Source organism: Natator depressus, chromosome 11 (genome assembly GCF_965152275.1).
Source record: "Natator depressus isolate rNatDep1 chromosome 11, rNatDep2.hap1, whole genome shotgun sequence".
Lineage (NCBI taxonomy): Eukaryota > Metazoa > Chordata > Testudines > Cheloniidae > Natator > Natator depressus.
The window spans coordinates 18,557,339-18,581,623 of record NC_134244.1 but is presented as its reverse complement, the minus strand read 5'-3'; the positions used below and the strand labels follow the sequence as shown (position 1 = coordinate 18,581,623).

Below are 24,285 nucleotides of genomic sequence, written 5' to 3'. Positions count from 1 at the left end.
AATATATCATTAAAAATCTTCTTAACCTTTTATTAAAGATTAACAAAGAAAAACAATTAACCCATTTGAAACGTAAAGTATTACATATTACTTTCATTTTAACAACATCCCTTGTTCCCATTCCATTTAGCTGGAGAGAGTTTTTAGAAGGAAAACCTCCCTTGTTTGACAGTCTCTTAGATGGTATCAAAGACGGTAATAACTGTCCTTTGGGGGTAAAAAAGAAGAAGTTAATTGAGATGGGCTGAAGCTACTTTTGTCGCTGCTGTTGTTGAAGTCCAATTCTGTTTCATCCCAGCTGTGCCTGGGGTTCAGTTGGAGCCAGTAGAGGCGGTGATATCATCTGGGTCCCTCTCTGTGGTCTGGTCTGGTCAGGACATCTCTCAGGATCAAGATGACAAAGGCTCAGGGGGTCCCAGGAGATGCTGGGGGTGGCAGCCATGATGGTGAAGCTCACTCCAGTAGCCAGTTTTTCCTCCCCAAAGTCTCTTTCTTTAAGGACCCACAAAGGGAGTGGTAGACAGAATATCCCATCCCCTCATTATTTTGTCCACCAGTTAGGCCTAGTTTCTGATGCATCAATTTTGGTTCATTGATTTCTGGCTCCCCACTTTTCTTGTTTGCTAAGCATGTTCTTAACACAGTCCTTGAGTTATATTAGTAAGCCTTTTTGTTTGGACTAATTCAATCTTTCTGTCTCCCTTTTTTACCTTTTCACCTTAGCATCTGTGACATAGGTTATTGTGACATCTTATGAACTTTCACTTACTTTTTACAGTTGAGCTCATAATTAGAGTAAATTTGAAGGTCCAGTTATCACAACACATCTTAGGGACTTTTTGGAATAAGAACTAACCACACTAACATATTAAAATTATTGGGAAATGGACTGATGCAAATGGTTAACTGTCAGAAATGTAATTATGCTAAATCAGAATACCACATATGAACAATCATAACCCTCTCCCACAATACCAGATATGAATAGGGGGCTGAGACTTGATCAGATTTGGTTCCAGATATATGTGGATGGAATGAAAAAGGTGTATAAAAGGTTGTGAAACCTATGCCTAGTTGGGAAATTGAGAATGACAGAGTAAGCGACTCCCAAAACTGTCATCTCCTCTTTTGGTGTGCTCCACTGACTGTTTTTTCCATCTTTGTTTCTAATGGTCTCCATAAGGTTGTAAGTATGTACAATGTAAGACTGTAAGTATGAACAGTGCAGGAAACCACTTTATTATATTTATCTTAGATGTATAGATTTTTCTGTGATGTCAATTATATTTGTCCATATTAACTAACAGTCATAAAGTTTCTGTGTGTGCTTCACCAATCTCGTCTTAATTAACTTTAAGTAGCTGCCTGCAGTTGTAGCATATCTTGCCAGTCAAATAGTTATCTTAGCATCGAGTTTGTATGTAGCTACCCACATGTTTGGGGTGTACTGAATTCATCAGAAGTACATTGGGAGCTTGTGATTCAGTCATTGACATCCTTGATGCATTCTCATGCATCAGTGTATAATGTTATGTGTAATATATCTGTTCTGGGAATGTGAAGTGTTTACAGTACTTTTGTGTGTAGTTTGCCAATGTTGCAGATGCTTGAACAGTTGATATTAGAGAATTTTGGCATTTAAACCAATAGGTATAGCAGTTGTATTTGGCCTCATGCACACTTTCTTAATGGAGATTGTTTCTGTAACACTTTTTCAGCGTATTCACTTTTCTTTCTTCCTTTGTGAGTTAGTCCTGTTATGATAAATGAATAACCAAACCCCTGGATTTTTTTTTCTAGGAGAATATCGACCAGCAAAGTGACAGTTTTGGGTTATGGCCTACTAGCTACAGATGCACAGACTTTAGTAGACACTTTGTACAAACAAAACTTTAAGATAGTTTTGGTTGATGAGTCTCACTATATGAAATCCAGGAATGCAACCCGCAGCAAGATTTTATTGCCAATTGTGCAGAATGCTGCACGAGCAATTCTTCTTACTGGAACTCCTGCTCTAGGAAGACCTGAAGAGGTATTAAAAGTATTGTTCTTTTTTAAAGGGATGATGGTTCATTTATGAAGTATATCATTTTATAAAGCCTGTAGATCTATACAGTTACATGCACTGGGACATTCTGTTACTTCATGCACTTTTACAATATGAAATATGAGTATCCGAAACCAGAAGAGGTTGCTTAATTTTGTGTTGGTTATATTGGGATTTTATAAAATATATTTGTATTTTTGTACTTACTGTTTCAAGCATATCAACAGTCAGAAAGATGACACCAGAGAGTAGCCTTTCAAGGAAAACTTATCTATATCTATATCTATATATATTTCTGTGCTTAACTAATACCAATATTTGATAAGATTAGTTGATTCATCTTGAATTCAGTGTGAAATAATGGTTTTTATTCAGTTAACAAGTTCTCAATAATTGATTTATCTTCCCAACGTGTGAAAATCAAGTAGGTATGATCATTTTTATTTAATATTTTCACTGAACATTATTTAGTGTTGGGAATGCTCTAATAAAAACTGGGAAAAAAGCTCTATGGATCCCTGAAATTTCTCAGATCATGACACAAAAGTATTAATACAATTGCCCATCAAGAATTCTGTTCTAGGGTAGCAGCAAATAGTATGATTCAAGTCCCATTTCTTCAACATTACCAATGGGATCAGAACAGTATCTACTAGGGCAGCATTATCTCCCGTAAATGTAAACAAACTTGTTTGTCTTAACTATTGGCCGAAGAAGTAGTAGGATGCCAGTGGCTGGGAGGCAAATAAGCAAATTATCCCTGTTGTAAAAACTACATTATATAATATTCCTGAGGGAATTCAGTGCAAAAAAAATGAAAAATTCTGCATCAAAAAATGAATTCTGTGCACAGTATTTAAAAATTCTGCAGAATTCTGCATATTTTATTTATCAAAATAACACTATATAATCACACCATTTTCAGTTATTTACTAACAAATATTTTGAAATAAATTACCAAAATAATTTAAAATGGTGTGGTTATATTGTTGTGTTTCTGTTATTTTGACAAATGAAATATGCAGAAATGTGCATAATTTTAAAATTTTTAATGTTTTGGTGCAGAATTCCCCCAAGAATTCCAAGGTTCTATGTGGCGCAATCGGGGTGCAGGCAGTTTCGTGCGGGGGTCTGAGTGCGGGGGGAATCTAGATGCACAGGGGCTAGATGTGGGGTTTGGGTGCAGGGGGAATGGGACTCTGCAGGGGTGTCCAGGTGAAGATTGTTAGGGCTCAGTGGGAGGGGGCTGGGGGAGTGGGGCTTGGTGAGGTGGGAGTCTGGGTGTGGGAGGCTCCTGATGCAGGGGTGAATCTTAGCGGGATAGGGGTTTGGGGGCTCAGTGAGGAGGTTCTGGGTGTGGGAACTCCTGATGGGGGGAGGGGCTCTCTTGGGGGAGGTTCCGGGTGTGGAGAGGGGGAACTGTACAGGGAGCTGCTCCCCCTGTCCGTCCAACCCCTGTGCATCCGGACCCCCCTACACCCAAACTCCCCCACTGAGCTTCATCACACCTGCCCCCAGACACTTCCCCACAAAGCCCGCCCCCGCCCTCCCCCTTTCCCCTGCAGCCAGGATAAGTTTCTGGGGTTTGATCTGACCCAGCCCTGGCTGCTCTGTGCAGGGAAGGGTAAACTCTGTCTCCGTCCTCCTCCTTCCCCACACCCGGCCCAGCTGGGACTAACATCCCTGGGCAGCTGGGACATCCCCAGACCGCCCTGCCCCCAATGATTTACCTCTCTCGCAGCTATCTGAACAGATACATCTGAGCTGCTGGGGTGGGGTGAGTGAGCACTGGTGCAGCTTCTCTTTGCTTCCCACATAAACCATTTTCTGCAAGGAAGCAGAGAGTCTCCGGGGGGGCATTTTTCTGCTGAACCGCAGTGGCACGTAATTCCCCGAGGAGTAAAATGTATTTTGCTGTGAAATCCTCTGAAGGTGTGGCAGAAATGCATTGCATTGTTGATGTGTAGCAGGTAAATAAGGGTAAAATGCTCCTGGCCTAGAAACTGTGTAAAATCTGGCCCAAAACAGTAGCATCTCTTCCACCTGCTGTCTTGAAATAAGCCTTTGGGGAAGGGAAAAGACACTGAGAGGTGTCTAATTCCTGGTGCGGGATCAGGACAAATCATGTGTGGGCTTGGAAACACTGAAATAATACAGGTGATCTGGGAGGATTTCAGGGGGCAGCAGAGTAAATGGGATTGCTGGAGGGCTGTGCGTAAATTTTGTCTTATGCCCCTTAAACTGAGGGAATGCCTATACTTCGAGCTGCAGGTGATTCCCAGCTCAAGGAAACATACTCATGCTAGCTCTGATCATGCTAATGTGCTAAAAATAGAGTGTAGCCTTGGCAGCCTCAGTTAGGTGCTAGCTGACCTGAGTACATACCTGAGTACATACCATGAGTGGCAGCCTCGCCTCATGCTGCCACAGCTACACTCTATTTTTAGACAGCTAGCTCATTCATAGCCATTTGAGTATGTTTCCTTGAGCTGGGAATTGTACACTCAGCTGGAAGTGTAGTCATACCTACAATGTCTCAGAGGGTACTTCCTGTGTACCTGGAGGGCCTCGAAAGTAACACAGTTTATGAGTGGATACTTCTGACAGAGAATCCTGGATGGTCTCCACACCCCCTTTCTTCATTACCTCCTTTTAGAGATTGAAAGTTGTTCCATTGTTCCACTTTTCTGGGATATGATGTGCATGAAATTCCCAGTCTAAATAAAGAAATTCCTGCTCAGGCAAAAATACCAAACAGTATGCATAACATATCTAATCTGAAATGCAGCAAAAACTAATCTGGCTAATAGGTTAATTACATTTAATAAATAATGTTCCAAGCACTGAAAGCACATCTTTTCTAGCTTCATCCTTATTTCCCTGGCAAAGGGTTAGGAAGAGTGGGCCCAGCTTCTGATACTGAATATCTTGGATTATTTCTCTCCCCTCCCCCGCCCTTGTCTCTGTGAGGCCATTAGTTACATTTTTTCAGGTTACTGATATGCCACCCATAAACTCCCCTTCAAGGTCTTTCCACAGATGTTCTCTCCTAGGGGGACATAAAATTCCTAATAATGGGTTATTTATTTGTTTCAAGTTTTGTATTCATGTAATGTAGCCTGTAGAAAATAGAGACAGACAAATGATTTATTAAATGAAGATTATTTTTAAATAGTTTTGGTGGAGCTAAGGGTATGGAGAAAAATGTGTTTAAAGATCATTTGTATGGTATGGACCCCTCACATTTTATTATTTATATTGGTGTCTTTGTTTACAGCTTTTCATGCAGATTGAGGCACTTTTTCCAAGAAGATTTGGAACCTGGAATGAATATGCAAAAAAATACTGCAATGCTCATGTCAGGTACTTGCCTTTTTATTTCTCTGTTAACATCTTGTTTTTTATGTTGTGATAAATGAGAAATCCTAATAAGAAAATAATTAAAAGTAAAACATACTGTAATAGGTTGGTTGCCATGCTGCAGCTATACGTTCAGAAACAGCCTAGAGCCTATAGGCAAGGGAGGCTAATGGGCAGTGCTTAATTTGTGTCAGGGCTGAGCCTGGCACTTCTAGACTTGGCAATTCATAGCCCCTGCATCTCCGGGCTTGCTGCATGAGTTATGAATATAAAAAAATTGCTTGAGCCCTGGCATCTCTTTCATTACAAATTAAGCACTGCTAAGGAGCACTGCAGATGTGAGATGCTGTGAAAGGCAGAGGGAGGATTGCACTGTTCTTTTTTGTGTTCTGTGAAAGTCATAGGGACCAGCAAGCTGCTGCTGCTATTTGTAAATTATTGCTTTGGACAGACCTAGACTGTTTTCTCATTAGATATTTTCGCACTTATTGGATTTTTTATATATAAAATGTAAGTCCTGCTGATGCCAATTTGGTCAAACTGTTAGCCAGTGTGTTAGAAGAATTAAAAATGCAAATAGGCAGGAAAAAAGTCAACAATATTCTTCTCTGAGTGGTTGTAGACATGTATTCTACTTGGCATGTTCGTGCCTACTGTACTGGAGATGGAGACTATTTTCTCACAGCAGTACTCGTTGGGGTGGCACGTGTGTCCTGTGCCTCCTCATGGCCCCCCCAAGGCTATATAAGGATGAGTCCACCCCAGTCCTCCCTCATTTTTTTCTTATTGTCAATTACCTTAGTCCTCCCTTTGAGGGGTTTTCTCCTCACGGTTTTCTCTTTGTATCACAGTTTGTTGCTGAGATTTCACTACTGTAAATAGTAGCAACTAGTGCCTGTAGTTTAGTGTAGTTGTTACTTTAGTTAGTTTTATAATGTTGTGATTCTCAACACCGTAGGTTATGCAGCATTCCCTGGGTTTCAAGCATTGCCTGTTTTGTGGGGTCCCCACCACTGTCCCCCACACATTTCCTTTAGTTAAGCACAGTAAGCAATATATTACACTTTTCTGTAATATCTGTCATTCTTTTAAAAAGAGAACACAGGTATCTAGAGATCTTTACCTGAAACAGCATGTGATAGAACAGGCTATGAGGTGTCTTGGCACCAGGACCCTCTTTGGATCATTGGCCAGCCTTCCTCAGGCATTCTCTACCTCTGTGGTAGTTTGCCGATAGTCTCTGAACTCTGATTCTTCCCTGAGAAGGGGAAGAGTCAATCCATCATCTTCCAAGGTCCCTCATGAAAGGATCCATAAAATGGATCAGAGGCATCCAAAATCGAAGAAGTTCATTCCTCATTTGTGGCAAAAATAGGCTCACAGTGTCCACAAGACTCAGATACCTGGGGTAGAGCTGGACCAGCAACTTGTGTCTCCCTGGTACTGAGGTGAGAGGATCCCAGTACCATACCATTGACTCCAGAACCGTCAGTGGTACAGCTGTTGACTTTGATACTTATGGATATCACAGTGGCTCTGCTGCTTTCTGTACTGACAGTCTCTTATGCCTGTGGGGCAGCAACAGATTTGCTCTGTTTGTCAGTATGCTCCGCTCTATTATTACAGGACATTGGTGCATTTCTAACTCCAGGACAGAGACTACTGTCACTGACAACTTTGGGATTGACAAAGATGGCTGCTGGGCCAGTATTGTTCTTAGTACCATCGAAATCCTCAACCTCAGCGTTAGCAAACTCAGTACTAAAGTATCCCTCAGAATTGGGACCAATTCCATCTTGTTCTTTGGCCCCAATAGTGGACACCTTCTCAATACTGGATCCCTCTTTAAGGTCTTCTGCCTCTTGGGATGCCTTTGCTATACCAACCACAGTTCCTCCTCCAGTACTGACATTTCCCCCTCCCCTGTTGGACTATGGACAAATGAGGTCATCCAGTGGCCCCACCAGGTCAGGCACTACTGATGCTCGCTGACTATTCAGAGGGTTCCACCCACTCTGATTCAGAGTCCTTCAGCTCATCTCCGTTATCACCTTGGTGAAAGCAGCCCTTTATATCCTGCACACACCCAACTGAGGGAAAAGATCAGCACCAAGAGCACAGTTGCTCTTATAACAAGGACACACCTTCTTGGAAATGTATGTGTTGGCCTCCTGTGCCTTATGCCATCTTGCAGTGGCTTCCCTGGGCCCTGTGGGGTGCCCCTTGTTCATATAGATCTAAATCACTACCCAGTGGAAGGGAGATCCCCTTATTGAGTGGACCAGCTCCCAGAATGGCCTGTGATACAGGTACTGGACAATGCCTGTCCTCTCGAACCACCGCTGTTGGAGGAGTCTTTGCCAGAGAATCAACCTTAGCCTCAAGAAATTAACATCACCTCCAGCAATTCTGTGCTCATCTTCCCTAGACGACTCAGTGGTCTGAAGTTCATCTTCTCCACCCGCCAGAAGATTTAAAATTCTATCAGGACTTACTTAGGAGAATGGCTGCTTGTCTAGGTACACAAGCTGAACTGGTAAAGGAAAATACACACAAGTTATTAGACATCTTTCAGGCAACAGCTCCAGGAAGAGTAGCCCTGCTGATTAATAACACCCTCTGACAGCCAGTGAAAGCCTTTTGTCTTACACCAGTGTTGCTAGCCCCGACAGTCAAACATATAGACAAACGATACCATGTACCATTGCAAGGTTTTGAATGTTTTGCTCCAACCCACCTCCCTCATCATCATAGCCATTAAAAGAGATTGCAGCAGGGGAGAATTAAGTCGACCCCAAAGAAAGACTGGACTGCTTAGCAAGAAAGATTTATTCTACTACTTTCCTCCAGATGAGAACAGCAAACCAACAAGCTCTCCTAATGAAGTATGATATCCTCATCTGGGAAGCAATGTCTAAATTACTAGATAGAAATGGGAGAATTATCAATAATAATGCAGAATAGGGAGAAGTGTTCAACAAGTATTTCTGTTCTGTATTTGGTGAAAAAACAGATGGTACAGTCTCAACATATGGTAATGACACTCTTTCCATTCCACTGGTGTCTCTGGAGGATGTTAAACAGAAGCTACTAAAGTCAGACATTTTAAAATCAGCATGTCCAGATAACTTGCATTCAGGAGTTTTAAAAGAGGTGACTGGACCATTAATGTTGATTTTCAATTAGTCTTGAAGCACTGGGAAACTTCCAGAAGCCTGGAAGAAAGCTAATGATGTGCCAATTTTTTAAAAGGGTAAACGGGTTGACATGGGTAATTATAGGCCTGTCAGCCTGACATCAATCCTGGGCAAGATAATGGAGCTGCAGACACAGAACTCAATAAAGAGCTAAAGAGGGATAATGTAATTAGTGCAAATCAACATGGATTTATGGAAAATCGATCCTATCAAACTAACTTGCTATCTTTTTTGAAGAGATGACAAGTTTGATTGGTAAAGGTAATAGTATTGACATTACATGGTGGGGGCGGAAAGGGATAGCTCAGGGGTTTGAGCACTGGCCTGCTAAACCCAAGGTTGTGAGTTCAATCTTTGAGGAGGCCATTTAGGGATCTGGGGCAAAAATTGGGGATTGGTCCTTCTTTGAGCAGGGGGTTGGACTAGATGACCTCCTGTGGTCCCTTCCAACCCTGATATTCTATGACAAAATATATTTAGACTTCTGTAAGGCATTTGATTTGGTACTGCATGACATTTTGATTAAAAAACTAGAATAATATAAAATTACATGGTACACATTCAATGGGTTAAAAATTGGCTAACTGATAGGTCTCAAAATGTAACTGTAAACAGGGAATAGTCATCGAGTGGGTCTGTTTCCAGTGGGGTCCCGCAGGGATCAGTTCTTGGCCCTATCCTATTCAAATTTTTTATTAATGACCTGAAGAAAACATGAAATCATGAATGTTAAAGTTTGCAGATCACCCAGAAATTGGGAGAGTGGTAAATAATGAAGAGGATGGGTCACTGATTCAGAGTGATCTAAATCACTTGGAAACTGGGGGCGCATGAATACAATATATGTTTTAATATGTCTAATGTAAATGTATACATCTGAGAACAAAGAACAGAGGCCATACTTCAAGGATTAGGGAATCTATCCTGGGAAGCAGTGACTCTGAAAAAGATTTGGGGGGTGGGAAGTTTGAATCTTTAGCTGAACATGAACTCCCAGTGTGACACTGTGGCCAAAAGAGCTAATGAGATCCTGGGATGTATAAACCAGAATCTTGAGTAGGAATAGAGAGATTATTTTACTTCTGTATTTGGCACTGGTGCAACTGTTGCTGGAATACTGTGTCTAGTTCTGGTGCTCACAATTCAAGAATGATATTTATAAATTGGAGAGGATTCAGAGAAGAATGATTAAAGGATAGAAAATATGCCTTACAATGATAAACCAACAGAGCTCCTTCCATCTATCTTAACAAATAGAAGGTTAACGGGTGACTTGATTAGTCTATAAATAACTACATGAGGAAAAATGTAATAATGGGTTCTTCAGTATAGCAGAGAAAGGTATAACAAATTCAGATTGGATATAAGGCATTCTTTTTTAACTGGCTAATTAGCTATTGGAACAATATACCAAGGGTTGTGGTGGATTCTGTCCAAGGTTATATCTCCCAAATGCTGAGGAAGTGAGATGGTCTGTTCCTGAAAAGGAGGGAAGGAACGAGAAGATTGCTGCTAGTTGCATTGCTGTCCTTGAAGAAGAAATCAAAAGGCTTGTTTCCCTACAGGAGGTTGAGGGCAAAACAAGTGGTTAGAGCGGGAGTTAGATGACCTCCTCTTCTGACAGGTTTCTGTCTCTTCCTGAAGGTGTCAAGTTGCCTCAGCAGATAGATGAGCTGTCTCTGACATGCTGAGAATATTTGCTGTGGAAGATTACATTGGTGCTTCCGAGCTGCTGGAGTGCATGCTCCCAGGGAGCAGAGAGTAGTGTGTGAATTTTTAAAAGGGTACAACACCTTGTATGTCTTATTTGAAACAAAGATTGTCCATCAAAGGGTAAGCCTTCCATAAACTGTTGAATATCTGGCACTATATTGCAGAGGCCATTGCAATGGAGGAAACAGCTGCGACGTCGAGGGCAGATTAGAGTGAGCTGCAGCCAGCTGATGATCTGTTAAGAAAGCCCTTAACTCTTTTTTTTTGTGTCATCCGGCAGTTTATCTATTAATGCATAAATTTGTAGATTTCTAAGGCCAGAAGGGACCATTCTGATTATCTAGTCTGACCTCATGTATATCACAGGCCATAGAACTTCCCCAAAATAGTTCCTAGCACATATCTTTTAGAAAAGCATTCAATCTTGATTTTAAAATTGTCTGTGGTGGAGAATCAAACACAATCCTTAGTAAATTATTCCAGTAGTTAATTACCCTCACTGTCAAAAATTCACACCTTATTTCCATACTTTTGCTCATCATTATGCAATCACCACTTTGAGATTTGATGCAAATTTTGGAAAGTGTTGTTGCAATCACTATTTAAATGGACTCATTATCTCCCACCATACTGTACTACTTGTGAGTCACCTGAGTGGAATACATGTCTACAGCCATGTGAAGAAGAAAAAACAATTAAGTTCTTCAAGATGTATTCCATAACCCGCCCTCTATCCCTTCTCCATCAGAATCTTAGCGTATGTCTATACTCCAAAGAAAAATCCTCAGCGCCAAATCTCAGAGCCCAGGTCTGCTGGCTCAGCCTTGGGCTCTGGAGCTAAACATAGCAGTGTAGATGTATAGGCTCAGGCAGGAGCCCAGTGCTCTGAAACCCAGTGTGGGGAGAGGGTGTGACTAAGGTCCCGGGGGGCCACGCTGAGATTGTTCAGTCAGGGCAAACTGAAAAGAATGGGGCAGACAATCCCCAAAACTGGTGGTTATTCTAATAATTAGATTCACCAAGCCAGCAATAAAACAACTTCCCTAATACCTTATTGGTTACCCAGAAGACAAAAATACAGTTCTCTTAAAACAATCCATCCTTGGGCTTCCACCCAGACAGCCAAATCAAATATGATGAGGATAGCTGAAAATCTTGTTCATCATGTAAAAAGTTCTACCAATCCCAAAGGATCGGACACGTTACCCACCAGGTCAATGAATATTTCAGATCTTACCCAAATACACGCGTACAGCCAATTCTTATTAACTAAACTAAGATTTATTAAAAAAGAAAAGAGGGTGAGTATAGGTTAAAAGATCATTATACATACCAGGGGTGATCAAACTACGGCCCGCGGGCCACATCCGGCCCACCAGCCAATTTAATCCAGCCCTCGAGCTCCTGCTAGGGAGTGGCCACGGCTCCCGGAAGCAGTGGCATGTCCCCCTTCCGGCTCCTATGTTTAGGGGCAGCCAGGGGGTTCCACATGCTGCCCCCACCCCAACCGCTGCCTCCACAGCTCCTGTTGGCCGGGAACTGTGGCCAGTGGGAGCTGTGGGGGTGGTGCCTGTGGACAAGGTAGTGCACAGAGCCTCCTGGCTGCGCCTCTGCATAGGAGCCAGAGAGGAGACGTGCCACTGCTTCCGGGAGCTGCTTGAGGTAAGCACCTGCCGGAGCCAGAGGGGGAACATGCCGCTGCTTCCAGGAGCTGCTTAAGGTAAGCACCACCCGGAGCCTGCACCCCTAAGCTCCTCCCGCGCCCCTACCCCAGCCCTGATCCCCCTCCTGCACGCCGAACCCCTCGATCCCAGCCCAGAGCACCCTCCTGCACCCCAAACCCCTTATCCCCAGCCCCACCCCAGAGCCTACACCCCCAGCTGGAGCCCTCCCCCCCTCCACACACACACACCTCAACCCCCTGCCCCAGCCTGGAGCCCCCTTTTGCACCCTGAACTCCTCGTTTCTGGCCCCACCCCAGAGCCCGCACCCCCAGCCAGAGTCCTCCCCCTCTCCTGCACCCCAAACCCAATTTTGTAAGCATTCAGGGCCTGCCATACAATTTCCATACCCAGATGTGGCCCTCAGGCCAAAAAGTTTGCCCACCCCGATACATACAGATATAAATAAAGTTCTTAAGTCAGTTTCGTAGTAGAGATGGTGAGCTTCAAAGTTGCAAAAGTTCTTTCAGAATTAGTTCCATAGGTTATAGTCCAATGTCGAATATCAGGGTTACCCAGACTGGAGCTGAGGACCTCAGTCTTGTGTCTCGTTTGCCCAAAGCTGGGATTGGGTAGCAGGGCATGGATCACTTGATGATAACCTGTCTGTTCATTCCCTTTGGGGCACCTGCCATTGGCCACTGTCAGAGGAGAGGATACTGGGCTTGATGGACCTTTGGTCTGACCCAGTATGGCCATTCCTATGTTCTTATGTCTCAACTTCCCCTGATGAATCTTAAGCAGATTTGAGATACAGGATCAGGGCACCAGAGTCCTTTTTATAGCTTTACTTGGGTGCAGCATTGTGGCTTTGAAGTAGATCCTCCTATTTCCTATGTGGTAACTAGTTGCATTCATCAACATAAGGTAATTATCCATTAAGTAGTTCAAAGACAGTTTACTACAAACTTAAAAGAAAAATATAGATAATGATATTACTACATTCAGGTTTCATCTAGATATTAATATTCCCTTTTTGATCCTTGAATCAATAGTAGTAACAGACAGGAACTGTCTGTTTACATGGTTAACATCTGACAAGTTGTTAGTAAACACATACAATTAGTATTACTCTAATTCTCTTACAATACAGGTTTGCATTTCAAAACTCTAGTCTATCTAACATTATGAAATGTCTCTAATTACCAGTGACATGCTTTTCTCACGTGTCTCTAAAGGTTGAATGTGGGTCATTTAGCTTGCAAATTGCTTAACCGTTTCTGGCTCAATGTCACAGAGGGTTTCAGAGCCTCAGGACCATCCTGAGCCTGAATGCCTACACTGCTAGTTTTAGCTCTGCAGCGCAAGATCCCAATTAATTTGACCCAGGCTCTGAGACTCAGTGCCACAGGTCTTTTATTGCAGTGTAGATATACCCTTAGCTTTTTCTCCAGTGCAAAGAAATTGAGGGGATTTGGGGCAGTGTTGCCCTTCTATAGCTTCAGGAGGGGTCACAAGGAGGCATAGGGGATTCTCACTGCCCCGACAGGCACTGCTGCAGGAAAGTCTCTTGCTCCTATGTGTTAGGTGTGAACACATTTGAGTAGAATACAAATCTGCATCCACTTCTTGAAGAACAACAGTTACAGAACAGGTAAACAACCTTTTCTCACCTGTAATTCCTGAGCCTTGGGCAGCTCTAATATTAATAATACTTCAAAGTGCTTTATAAACAAATTATTACTCCTGAGGGCATTCTGTGCCAAAAAAATAAAAATTCTGCACACAATATTTTAAAATTCTAAAAAATTCTGCAAATTTTATTTGTCAAATACATGTGGAGGCTCTTGCAAGGCATTGGAGCGCACAGACCACTGGCTGCACAGCGGTGGGAGATAACTGTGCAGCCTCCCCCCAGGACGCTCACTCAGCAGTGAGGCTGCACCCAACCCTGACACAGCGCAAGGACTGGGCCTGCCCCAGAAACACCCCATGGCATGCTCCTCTGTGCAAGGTGCACCAGGTGTGGGCAGGCAGGCTCAGCAAGACAGGACTGAACTCTGGAGGGTGTTTAGTGTGGGGAAATCCAGGTGTGGGTTGAGAGGTGTGGGGCAATCTGGGTATGGGCGGCTGAGTGGGGGATCCAGGTGCGGGGGGAGATCTGGATGTACAGGGGCTTGTTGGGGGGTTCTGGGTGCAACCATAATGGGACTCCATAGGGGGGTCCAGATTAAGGTAGTTGGGGCTCAGCAGTAGGGGTGTCGGGGTGGAGGGGGATAGAGCTCGGCAGGGGGGTCTGAGTGTGGGGGGTTCAGTGGTGGGGTCCAGATGCTGGGGGAGTGGGACTCAGTAGGGTGGGGATCCAGGTGCAGTTGATTGGGGCTTGGTACAGTGGGGATCCAGATGCCGGGTGGCTCATCGGGGTGGTCCAGGTGCACGGGGAGTGAGGCTCATCGGGGGGGGAGGGAGGTTCTGGGTGCGGGATGGGGAGGGGATGAGGCTCGGCGGGAGAGTCTAGGTATGAGGAGTCTGGATGCATGGGGGTTGGGCAGATGGGGGATCTCTCCCCTTGCAGCTGAGGAGCAATGGGTACAGGAAGCATGGGGTCAGAGGGAGTTTGCAGAGCTTCCTACAGCTGGGGGAGAAATCTGGGGGTGGGTCTGACGCAGCCCCAGATGCCATGCAGTGGAAGAGGAAGTCCCATCCTCCCCAGCCCAGCCGGGGCTAACAGCTGGTTAGGAGCCACCAGATGGATTTTCCCTAGTCCTGCACCCTGCCCCACAGTGATTTACCTCTCTGCTGGCTGCCCTGGGCACCCAAAAAATACTGCTGGCTTTCTTTTGCTTGCCCACCAGAAAGTCATTTTTCTGAGGGAAGCAAATAAATCTGCGGGGACATAAATTCTGTGCATGTGCAGTGGCACAGAATTCCCCCAGGAGTAAATTATCCATTCAGGTGAGTGAAGAAAGTAAATATTTTGAGTTAGTTTTAAAGCTAGCTTTAAAACTTGGGAGGTCCAGGCACCCCAGTCCTGTGCTAGACTACCTGTCCAGCTATTTATTTCCCTCATCACTGATCGTCTCATAACCACTAATGTATTGTATTCTCACAATACCCGTGTGAGGTAAGGAAGCATTGCCCTAATTTACAGATGAGGAACTGAGACACAGTGTCTTGCCCAGGCTCACATGGGGTATCTGTAGCTGAGCTGGGAATTGAACCTAGGTATCCTTTGTTCCAGTCCAGTGCCCTAGACATTTCTCTCTCTCTCTCTCTCTAACATTTAAGAATCAGTTTCTCTAGATGTATTCTAAAAGTAGAAAAGAAAGAGGAGTTGCTCCGAAACAGATTTGCTAAGAAACTGTGGTTTAAATCATTGTTTTTTTCAGAACTTAATCTATAAAACCTTGTTATACCACAAATTCATTTTGTGTCATTCTTAATGGTTATCTTTATCACTGGTGTGGTTATGTTAGCTCTCAACTTTATGTACGTTTCTGGAACCTCAGACTTGGGAAGACACATTTCTGTTACTTAACGGAATTCATTTTGCCAGATAACTTGACTTTCACATGGATGGTATTCTTACAAAAATTCATATTCTAAGGTTCCATTTTCCCAAAACAATTTTTTGTTTTACCCCCTGGCTTATGTATTTTTTAGCATTTGAGATGCCGTGAAACAGCTTTGTCTGATATCCAGACAGAGTAACTTTGTTTTTTCTAAGGTGTTTTGACTGTGTGAATGTGAAATTTTCACACCACAAATGTGTGTGGGATGTACAGTGTGGTTAGCTATTCAATTCTGGATAATAATTTTATTTTTGGAATACCATAAATGTGCAAAAAGTCAAACTGAGTGATGGTCTGCCATGCTCAAAATAAATAACTTTGTCTTTATGATTGGGCTGAAATAAAAATGTTCTATGATGTTTAAGCTTGATTTAACATTTTTATGCTGTATTTTCCATGCATATCCTTCGACTTGGATATTCATGGTCACCTCTTTCTGAAGGTAAAAGGTCTGAAGGGAGTCTGAATTTTTTGCCTACCATTTCTTAACTTTCCCCCTCTCTCACTTACATGAATAAAATGGTAGCACCTTGACTCTAATTAGGACAGAAAAAGTGTCTTCTGGGGATTGTATATATAGTACTCAGTAAATAAATATGGGAGAGCGGGACAGGAAGTGTGCAAATAGTGGTGTAGCCAGCATCTTCCTCCTGAATATGTCATCCTCACAGTATGATCATACTTCACCAGTTCAGAAATGAGTCTCTGTGTCCCTTCCTAAGTTGATTCTAGACAGCAGGGTAAAATGCTGCTGAACTGTAAATTCTTTCAGATGTTTCCAATATACTCCTGTCCTGGGCAGGTGTTTGTTGGGCAGCTCTTCAGAGTTGATGAAATCTTGATGGAATTTGTCATGCTACTTGTCCCGCTCATCTCCTGGCCAGTATGATAGAAAAGGAGTGAGAAAAAAGCTAAGAACAGAAAGGGGGACAGTGTGCAAGACCCCTTTCCATCTTCCCTGCTGGTTAAATAGCACTAAGAGGGGTTCAAAAGAGGGGAGTGTTCAGATGGAACGTGGGGGGCTCAAAGGTTACCTGGCAGTTGGGGTGACACTTAATCATTCACTCAGGGAACAGAGACTCTTAAGGAGGAAAGTGGGTTGTTAAAATTCTTGGAACAAAAGTAAGACTTTCTCAATCTTTTGCCTGCCTTCAGCATTTCTTAGGACATTTATAGCAACAGAGCCAAAACAGTGATCATCCTCTGTATTGGCTGTGCTGCACTGGCAATCAGGAAGGAATTATACCAAACTACCCCCTCTCCATCTCTGCACTGGCACATGTGCTGGTAGCACCTGTTTCTCTTTGGGTCAGACCTAGACACCTCCACCCACCCTTTTGCTTATGCAGATCCGGAAGCCCCTGACACAAAAACCCAATTGTACACAGAGGAGTTCTGAGATCATTTATACAAAAGAATATTAGGTAAGGGAATGGGTACAAACCAATGGGCTGAAAGGGGGAGGGGGGGCATAAGGCAATTCAACAGCAGAAGTGAAACAAAACAAAAAACAATCCCTTCCCCCACCTCCAGAGGTGCCAGAAACCTTTACCCCACCTGATGCAATGCACAAAGCTGAGATGCTCTAGCCTAGACATGCTGCTCGGTGGCTGCTCAGTGTGGACCTCCAGCCTTGGCAGGGCCAGAGTTTAATATACTCCTGGCTGGTGGAGAGGCTCCTTATCTGCTGGTGCAAATTAAAGCAGCCCCTAGACTGCTCTAACTTGTTCTTGGCCACTTTGGTTCCTGCCAGCCTCTAGGATTGTGGAGAGGCAGAAATGAAATGGAGAGCCACCTGTGCCTCACACCCAGGTACACTGAGTACGGCTCTGACACACATGGGTATCTTGCCCCATGTTATAAATCAAATGTGTATGAAAGAAATTGTTGATTCAAGTTAGAACAAGTTTCATCACCCCTCTCACCTTCTCATTCTCAGGTTTTTTGGTAAAAGAACTCTATGGGACTGCAGAGGGGCTTCAAACTTAGATGAATTACATCAGTTGTTAAGTAACATAATGATCAGACGCTTGAAGAATGAAGTTCTAACCCAGTTGCCTCCCAAAATTAGACAACGCATTCCATTTGATCTCCCAAAAGCTGCGGCTAAGGTGAAATGACTCTCATTCAATATTTTTAAATATCTAACAAACTTGGTGCTAGCAGTAATATCTAACTGTGTTTATTATCCTTTTTTATCTGAATTATTTGGAATATATTTTTGTATATAAGGAACATGAATTTATATATAGTGTATGTTTATGTTACACATACACATAAAAATAAAATAATGGGGCATAGGTTTTATCACCATGGGTATGAGGTGACTGCATTACCATGGGTGGTGAATCCACAAGCGATCTATGAAAAGAGCCATACATAATACACTATGATGTAGTCTACCACATACAGAAACTACATTAGAATGTGTTAGGATTTTAAATAAATTGTTGGTATCATATAATAAAATACATGTGCATACTCACCTCTCTCTTACAGGACCTGATCCAGCTCCACTGAAGTCAATAGCAAAGTTTTCATCACCTGAAATGGTGCAGGACCCAAAACTCATAGTGAAGGGTTTCCCTTCCATAAAAACGCTTCACTTTGTAAGCAGAATTTTACCAGTATTAGAGGTACAGAAAAGATCCCATCCTCTTCAACCTCAGAATGTCTGGTGTGGAGGGTGGGGACACTACAAGGCTGTATCTTCACTCCCTGAAGAACAGAGAACAAGACTGCATCTTCTCTCCCTATTGGGAATATTTGCAGCAAAACCCTGAGCCAGGGATTTTTACTCATACTTTCCCCAAAGAGAGAGGTGATGAATGCTTCATTTTAAGTGGATTAACACTATCTGGTACCAGTAGGTAACAGGTACTGCATTCCAAAAGAATACTTGAACTCTAAATGTTCATTATAAAAACAAACAAACAAAAAATTAAGCTTCACTATAAGAGGAGTATATATAGGAGAATATATTGAAGTAACTGCAGTTAAGGGTTCATTTGTATTAATTTGAAATGTCTCTTATAGATTACCTTACAAAATCGTCTAATTACACTTATTAGCACACATTGGTTGTTTTAATTCTCTGTCTCGCCTATATTTTGCCAAATTAAGTTATGTTACGAAAATTGAATAAACCCTCAGTACAAGAAATTTAATCTGCACATTTGCAATGACTACAACACTTAAAAGTACAGTAATACATTTAATTGCAGTGTTTATTGGGTAGTTCACTGAAAGAAATTTCATACACAATTAGTTCATGACTAGTGTTTTTGTATTCACCAGCAAGAGTTGCAGTCTTTTTCAAAATCTCGCATTTTACACATAATCAAATATTCTGATCTAAAATTATAAACTTCAGTAACTTGCCCAGGGTTTAGTATTTTGTCTCTTTTTAGCATACATTCTAATCTGTCAGGAACTTTATTAAAGTTAAACCAATAAGTTCTTTAATACATCTATGGGACAACCAATAATTGTAACAAAAAAGCATGTCTCCTTAATAGCAGCCCATCCAAAGACCAAGTATACGCATCCCAACAACCAGTCTCTTCCTCTAATTCCCAAGAATAAATATGAGTTTTGTGGTGTTCCCCGAAAGCTAACAAATCTGGGTTCTAGCAGACCAAGAGGTGAGAGCATTCCAAACCTGACAATTCTTCAACAGAAAATGCCTGGCCAGCACTTTTCCCCACTCTCTCTTCTTGCACAACCAGTGCTCTGGTGTCTGTGTTCTCTGCGTGAGGGTGCACAACTTAATAAGTGGACAGTCACATTCAATTTCAGTTTCAGAGTACTCTCAAACAGTACAGTGTGTTGCAGTAAAATAATCTCGAGTTGACATACATGTGAGTAAACTGTAGGAAAATGTGCATCAAAAAGAAAAAGACTCTTCTTGCTGTTTATAAACTAAAGTGCTCTTGGCTGTGTAGCTGCTACCTGCGCATCTAGGTACACATCGAGATTTAAAAATACAATTAGGGCTGTCGGTATAATCTCTGCTGTCCTTTCTAATAACTTTCCCCAACCTTAATGTATAACCCATGAAAGGATTTTCAGTATGATCCATCAACTGGGTTTTCTTTTAACTTTGTGGAGTGTATAACGCAAGGTTAGGGTGGGACCAGAAGAGACTGGGATAGAACAGCTAGTGTAATGGGTTCTGGGAGACTGACTGACAGTCAACAGAGCTGACAAAATGAGGGAAAGGGCCTTACAGGGTATGTCTACACAGCAAAGAAAAACCTGTGGCTGGCCCATGCCAGCTGACTTGGGCTTGCGGAGTTCCAGCTGTGGGGCTGTTTCACTGCTGTGTAGACTTCTGGAGTAGGGCTGGAGCTCAGGTTCTAGAACCCTGTGGGGTGGGAGGGTCCCAGGGCTCTGGCTGCATCAGGCCTGATGAAATACATACTAAAATACTCAAGGAGCTGACTGAGGAGATATCTCAGCCATTAGCAATGATCTCTGAAAAGTCATGGAAGATGGGAGAGATTCCAGAGCACTGCAAAAGGGCAAATATAGTGCCAATCTATAAAAAGGGAAATGACAACCCGGGGAATTACAAACCGGTCAGCTTAACTTTAGTATCCAGAAAGATAATGGAGCAAATAATTAAGCAATCAATTTGCAAACACCTAGAAGATAATGTGATAACAGTCAGCGTGGATTTGTCAAGAACAAATTATGTCAAATCAACCTAATAGCTTTGACAGAGTAATAAGCCTTGTGGATAGAGGGGAAGCGGTAGATTTGGTGTATTTTGATTTTAGTAAGGCTTTTGATACTGTCTCACATGACCGTCTCATAAACAAACTAGGAAAATACAATCTAGCTGGAGCTACAATGAGGTGGGTGCACAACTGATTGGAAAACCATTCCCAGAGAGTAGTTATCAGTGGTTCACAGTCAAGTGGGATCCTGCAGGAATCAGTTCTGGGTCCAGTTCTGTTCAATATCTTAATCAATGATTTAGATAATAGCATAGAGAGTACACTTTTATAAAGTTTATGAATGATACCTAGCTGGGAGGGGTTGCAAGTGCTTTGGAGGATAGGATTAAAATTCAAAATGATCTGGACAAACTGGAGAAATGGTCTGAAGTAAATAGAATGAAATTCAATAAGGACAAATGCAAAACACTCCACTTAGGAAGGAACAACCAGTTGTATCACACATACAAAATGGGAAGTGACTGCATAGAAAGGAATATTGCACAAAGGGATCAGGGAGTCATAGTGGATCACAAATTAAATATGAGTCAACAGGGTAACACTATTGCAAAAAACATCCTCTGGAAGGTTTAGGCAGGAGTGTTGTAAGCGAGACACGAGAAGTAATTCTTCTGCTCTACTCCATGCTGATTAGGCCTAAACTGGAGTATTATGTCCAGTTCTGGGCACCACATTTCAGGAAGAATGTGGACAAATTGGAGAAAGTCCAGAGAAGAGCAACAAAAATGATTAGTGGTTTAGAAAACAAGATCTATGAGGGAAGACTGAAAAAATTAGGTTTAGTCTGGAGAAGAGAAGACTGAGAGGGGACATGATAGCAGTTTTCAAGTATATAAAAGGCTGTTACAAGGGGGAGGGAGAAAAATTGTTCTCCTTAATCTCTGAGGCTAGGACAAGAAGCAATGGGCTTAAATTGCAGCAAGGATGGTTTAGGTTGGACATTAGGAAAAACTTCCTAACTGTCAGGATGGTTAAGCACTGGAATAAACTGCCTAGGGAGTTTGCAGAATCTCCATCATTGAAGATTTTTAAGAGCAGGTTAGACAAACACCTGTCAGGTCTGGTCTAGATAATAGTCCTGCCATGAGTGCAGGGGACTAGACTAGATGACCTCTCGAGGTCCCTTCCAGTCCTATGGTTGTATGATTCTATCTCAGACTTATTTGGGTTGTGGTTGAGGTAGTTTGCTTTCAGACCCTAGTATCATGATAACTGTTGTACTGTACCAGAGTTCCCAATGGAAGATTTTGTATACTCTGGAATTATGTTTTTCATGCTACACATTTACATGTAAACAGTTTGTGTAGCCCAATCACTCAAGTGAGTTTGAGGACATGAAATAAACCCCGTTAAAATTGTCCATTTCTCAAAAATTATGATAAGACCTTGTATTAGAAGAAAATAATGGGGTATTATATTAAGTGTGTTAATTTCTTCACTATTTCTGATTTTGATTTGGCTTTTATCATAATAGTAACAAAGGTAGCAAATATTTTTCCCCTTTTAAAAGTTTTGTCTCCATTTCTTTCCCATCAAATTATTAAAATGACTACTCATCCCCAACCCTGGTCTATTCACCGTTGTTTTATAAGTATATTCCATTTTATATTAGGGACGTAAATACCATTTTAAAAGTTAACTGTTTAATTTATTTAAAAATATTTCATTTAAATGGTTAACCGATTAAGGGGCTGACCGGTGCGGCTGGGTAGTGCTGCTCCATCTGGGTGGAGCTCCTCTGGCTGGGAGATGCGGGTGGGGCTGCTGTGGCTGGGCGGCGCACCTGGGGCCGCTTCAGCTGGCGCAGGGCTGCTGCGATCGGCCAGCCTCCCAGCTGGCCCGGGAGTTAATGGTTAAGGTGAGTTAACCATCAAGACTAATGCTAACCGGAACATTTTACATTCCTGTTTTATACATCTGTTTAATTTATTCAGTTGTTGTTTTTTTTTTTTTAATTTTCTTCCACTCTCAATTAAAAGTTAAATTCCCATTCCCCTGCTCTCCCTCCACAAGTCCACCCCATTCCTTCCTTACACACAGTCATTCCCTCCCATAAGACCCCTTCCCCAGGTCACATTGCAGTTTGTGCATGTTGTAGGATTGGGAGCAAGAGTTCTAGGGAATGAGTGTCAGAAGGCCTCAAACACCCACCCCTAATGCAACTCTCACAAGTGTGTCTGTCTCTCCCTACCCTGGGCTCACATCTGGATGCTAAAAGGGATAAGATGGAATACCCATGCCCTACAAGAATTAACATCTACATTGGGGGAGGTAATCTGGGCCAAGAGTCTATCTTACGTTTAAAGGTGCCCAGACCTTGTGACCAGAGTACCAAATAGTTATATCTGTTAAGTATTTAACAGCACATGAAAATCAGCATAAATAGCATTAGATCAATCAAGTAGAATTAATGTTTTTGTTTAGTTATTTGTAACAAAGGAAAATATTGTGAAGGTTTGATAGCTGATTACATTGTATTTTTATTTAAATAAGTTTCATCAGGTCATCTTGGCTGATTGACTAAAACTAAATCTTACCATTAATGTTCTTTGTTACATGATTATATTTTCCTGATGCTCCACTTTCATATGTAATTAGAATTCTTTTTGCTTGTTCAGTACTTCTTCTTAATAAAAAGTGCTTAGTGTTTGATTTATAATGTTAACAGAGTGAGCTTTATTTTCACCCGCAGCTTGTCACAAGTTTCTATTATTGGTAGGAACATGTGACTGACTTGCTGCTGTACTGATGTTTTTCTATGAAAAAACTGGCATCTTTGAATATAATCTCCTTCCTTACCGTTCCTTTTGGTAGGAAGGTAGGACATGATTCACAGAAGCAGTAATTGTTCTGCCATTTATATTGTACCTCTAAACATTTTTCTTCCCCCATTCAGGAACTGAATACCAGCTTTGAAGAGTGGGAGAAATTAATGAGGGCTCCAAATTCAGATGTTGCTGAAAGCCACTTTGTTCAAGTCATGGGTCTGATTACACGCATGTATAAACAAACTGCCATTGCCAAGGTAATGAAATCTTTTTATAGTTTTATTTTAAATATGTATTCAATCATATGTTTTAATTATCTCTTTTTCTACTATTTTTATATGGTGTGCTTCCAGTGTGTAATCACCTAACTAGTGGACTCTTCATGCTTCTTCACAGAATTGGGACAGTTGGGCATTTGGGTGATCTTCAGTCACCATAACTTGCCATATTTTTTTAGAGGTGGATAGCTAATTATGTGAAATGTTTTTGATGATTTGTGGTATCTCTGGTATAATAAGCACAAACTAAAACTATCTGGCAGAGTAATAAATTGGCAAAGCACTTTTGCATGACTTCTTCAGTCTCAGAATTCTGAACAGCATTATCAGATGTTTAGCAAGAAGATACTATTTGAACTTTCAGTCTGACATTCTGCATTGAATATCTTATCTGTCTTCTTAGATGCCAACAATGACAATGCTTGTGCTTTGACCAATCTTGGGAGTCAGTTTCACTGCCAATTTGCTCTCACTACGAAGCCCCCCCCCCCCCCCATATTATGTTTGCAGTAGGCTGTTGCTCCTTGTCCTAACATCTTTTGAATTTAAATAATTCCTTTCCTTTATTTATATTTCTCCTGGAGCTCAGAGCCTTCAGGCTAACTTGCATGGCCTTCCTAACTGTTCTTCTAAACTCTGCAGATCTTGATGGACAGTCCTTCCACAGTGCACTACATAAATGGGCAAGGAGGCACATATTCATCATCACTGTGCCTGAAAATCATCAAGCTCTGGATGTGGTGCCACTAGCATAGGATAACCCAGAGGGCTCTTCACTTCCCGGATATCAACAACAACCTGGCAGACTTCCTGAGGAGACACTTGGTCACCACTCACAAGTAGTCTTTGAGGGACTCTGGTGACAGACCTGTTTGCCATCATCATGAACACCAACTGCAAGAACTTTTATTCCAAAGGGGTATGAATTTGAGGTTGTTAGTGGACAC

The 24,285-nt window shown here is 42.2% G+C and overlaps 1 protein-coding gene across 2 annotated transcripts in view; it reads left to right on the top strand.

The window, feature by feature from the left end:
- The window catches only part of ZRANB3 (zinc finger RANBP2-type containing 3), a 184,146-nt gene that overhangs the window by 50,128 nt on the left and 109,733 nt on the right, over nucleotides 1-24,285 (top strand). For both annotated transcript variants that reach the window (XR_012641407.1, XM_074967266.1), the window contains exons 5-8: nucleotides 1,801-2,032; nucleotides 5,325-5,410; nucleotides 17,490-17,661; nucleotides 23,189-23,317. Coding sequence is in view for 1 of the 2 variants with exons in the window: in XM_074967266.1 (XP_074823367.1) it covers nucleotides 1,801-2,032; nucleotides 5,325-5,410; nucleotides 17,490-17,661; nucleotides 23,189-23,317 (619 nt within the window). In the remaining variant the exon portion in view is untranslated. The remainder of the gene's footprint in view (nucleotides 1-1,800; nucleotides 2,033-5,324; nucleotides 5,411-17,489; nucleotides 17,662-23,188; nucleotides 23,318-24,285) is intronic.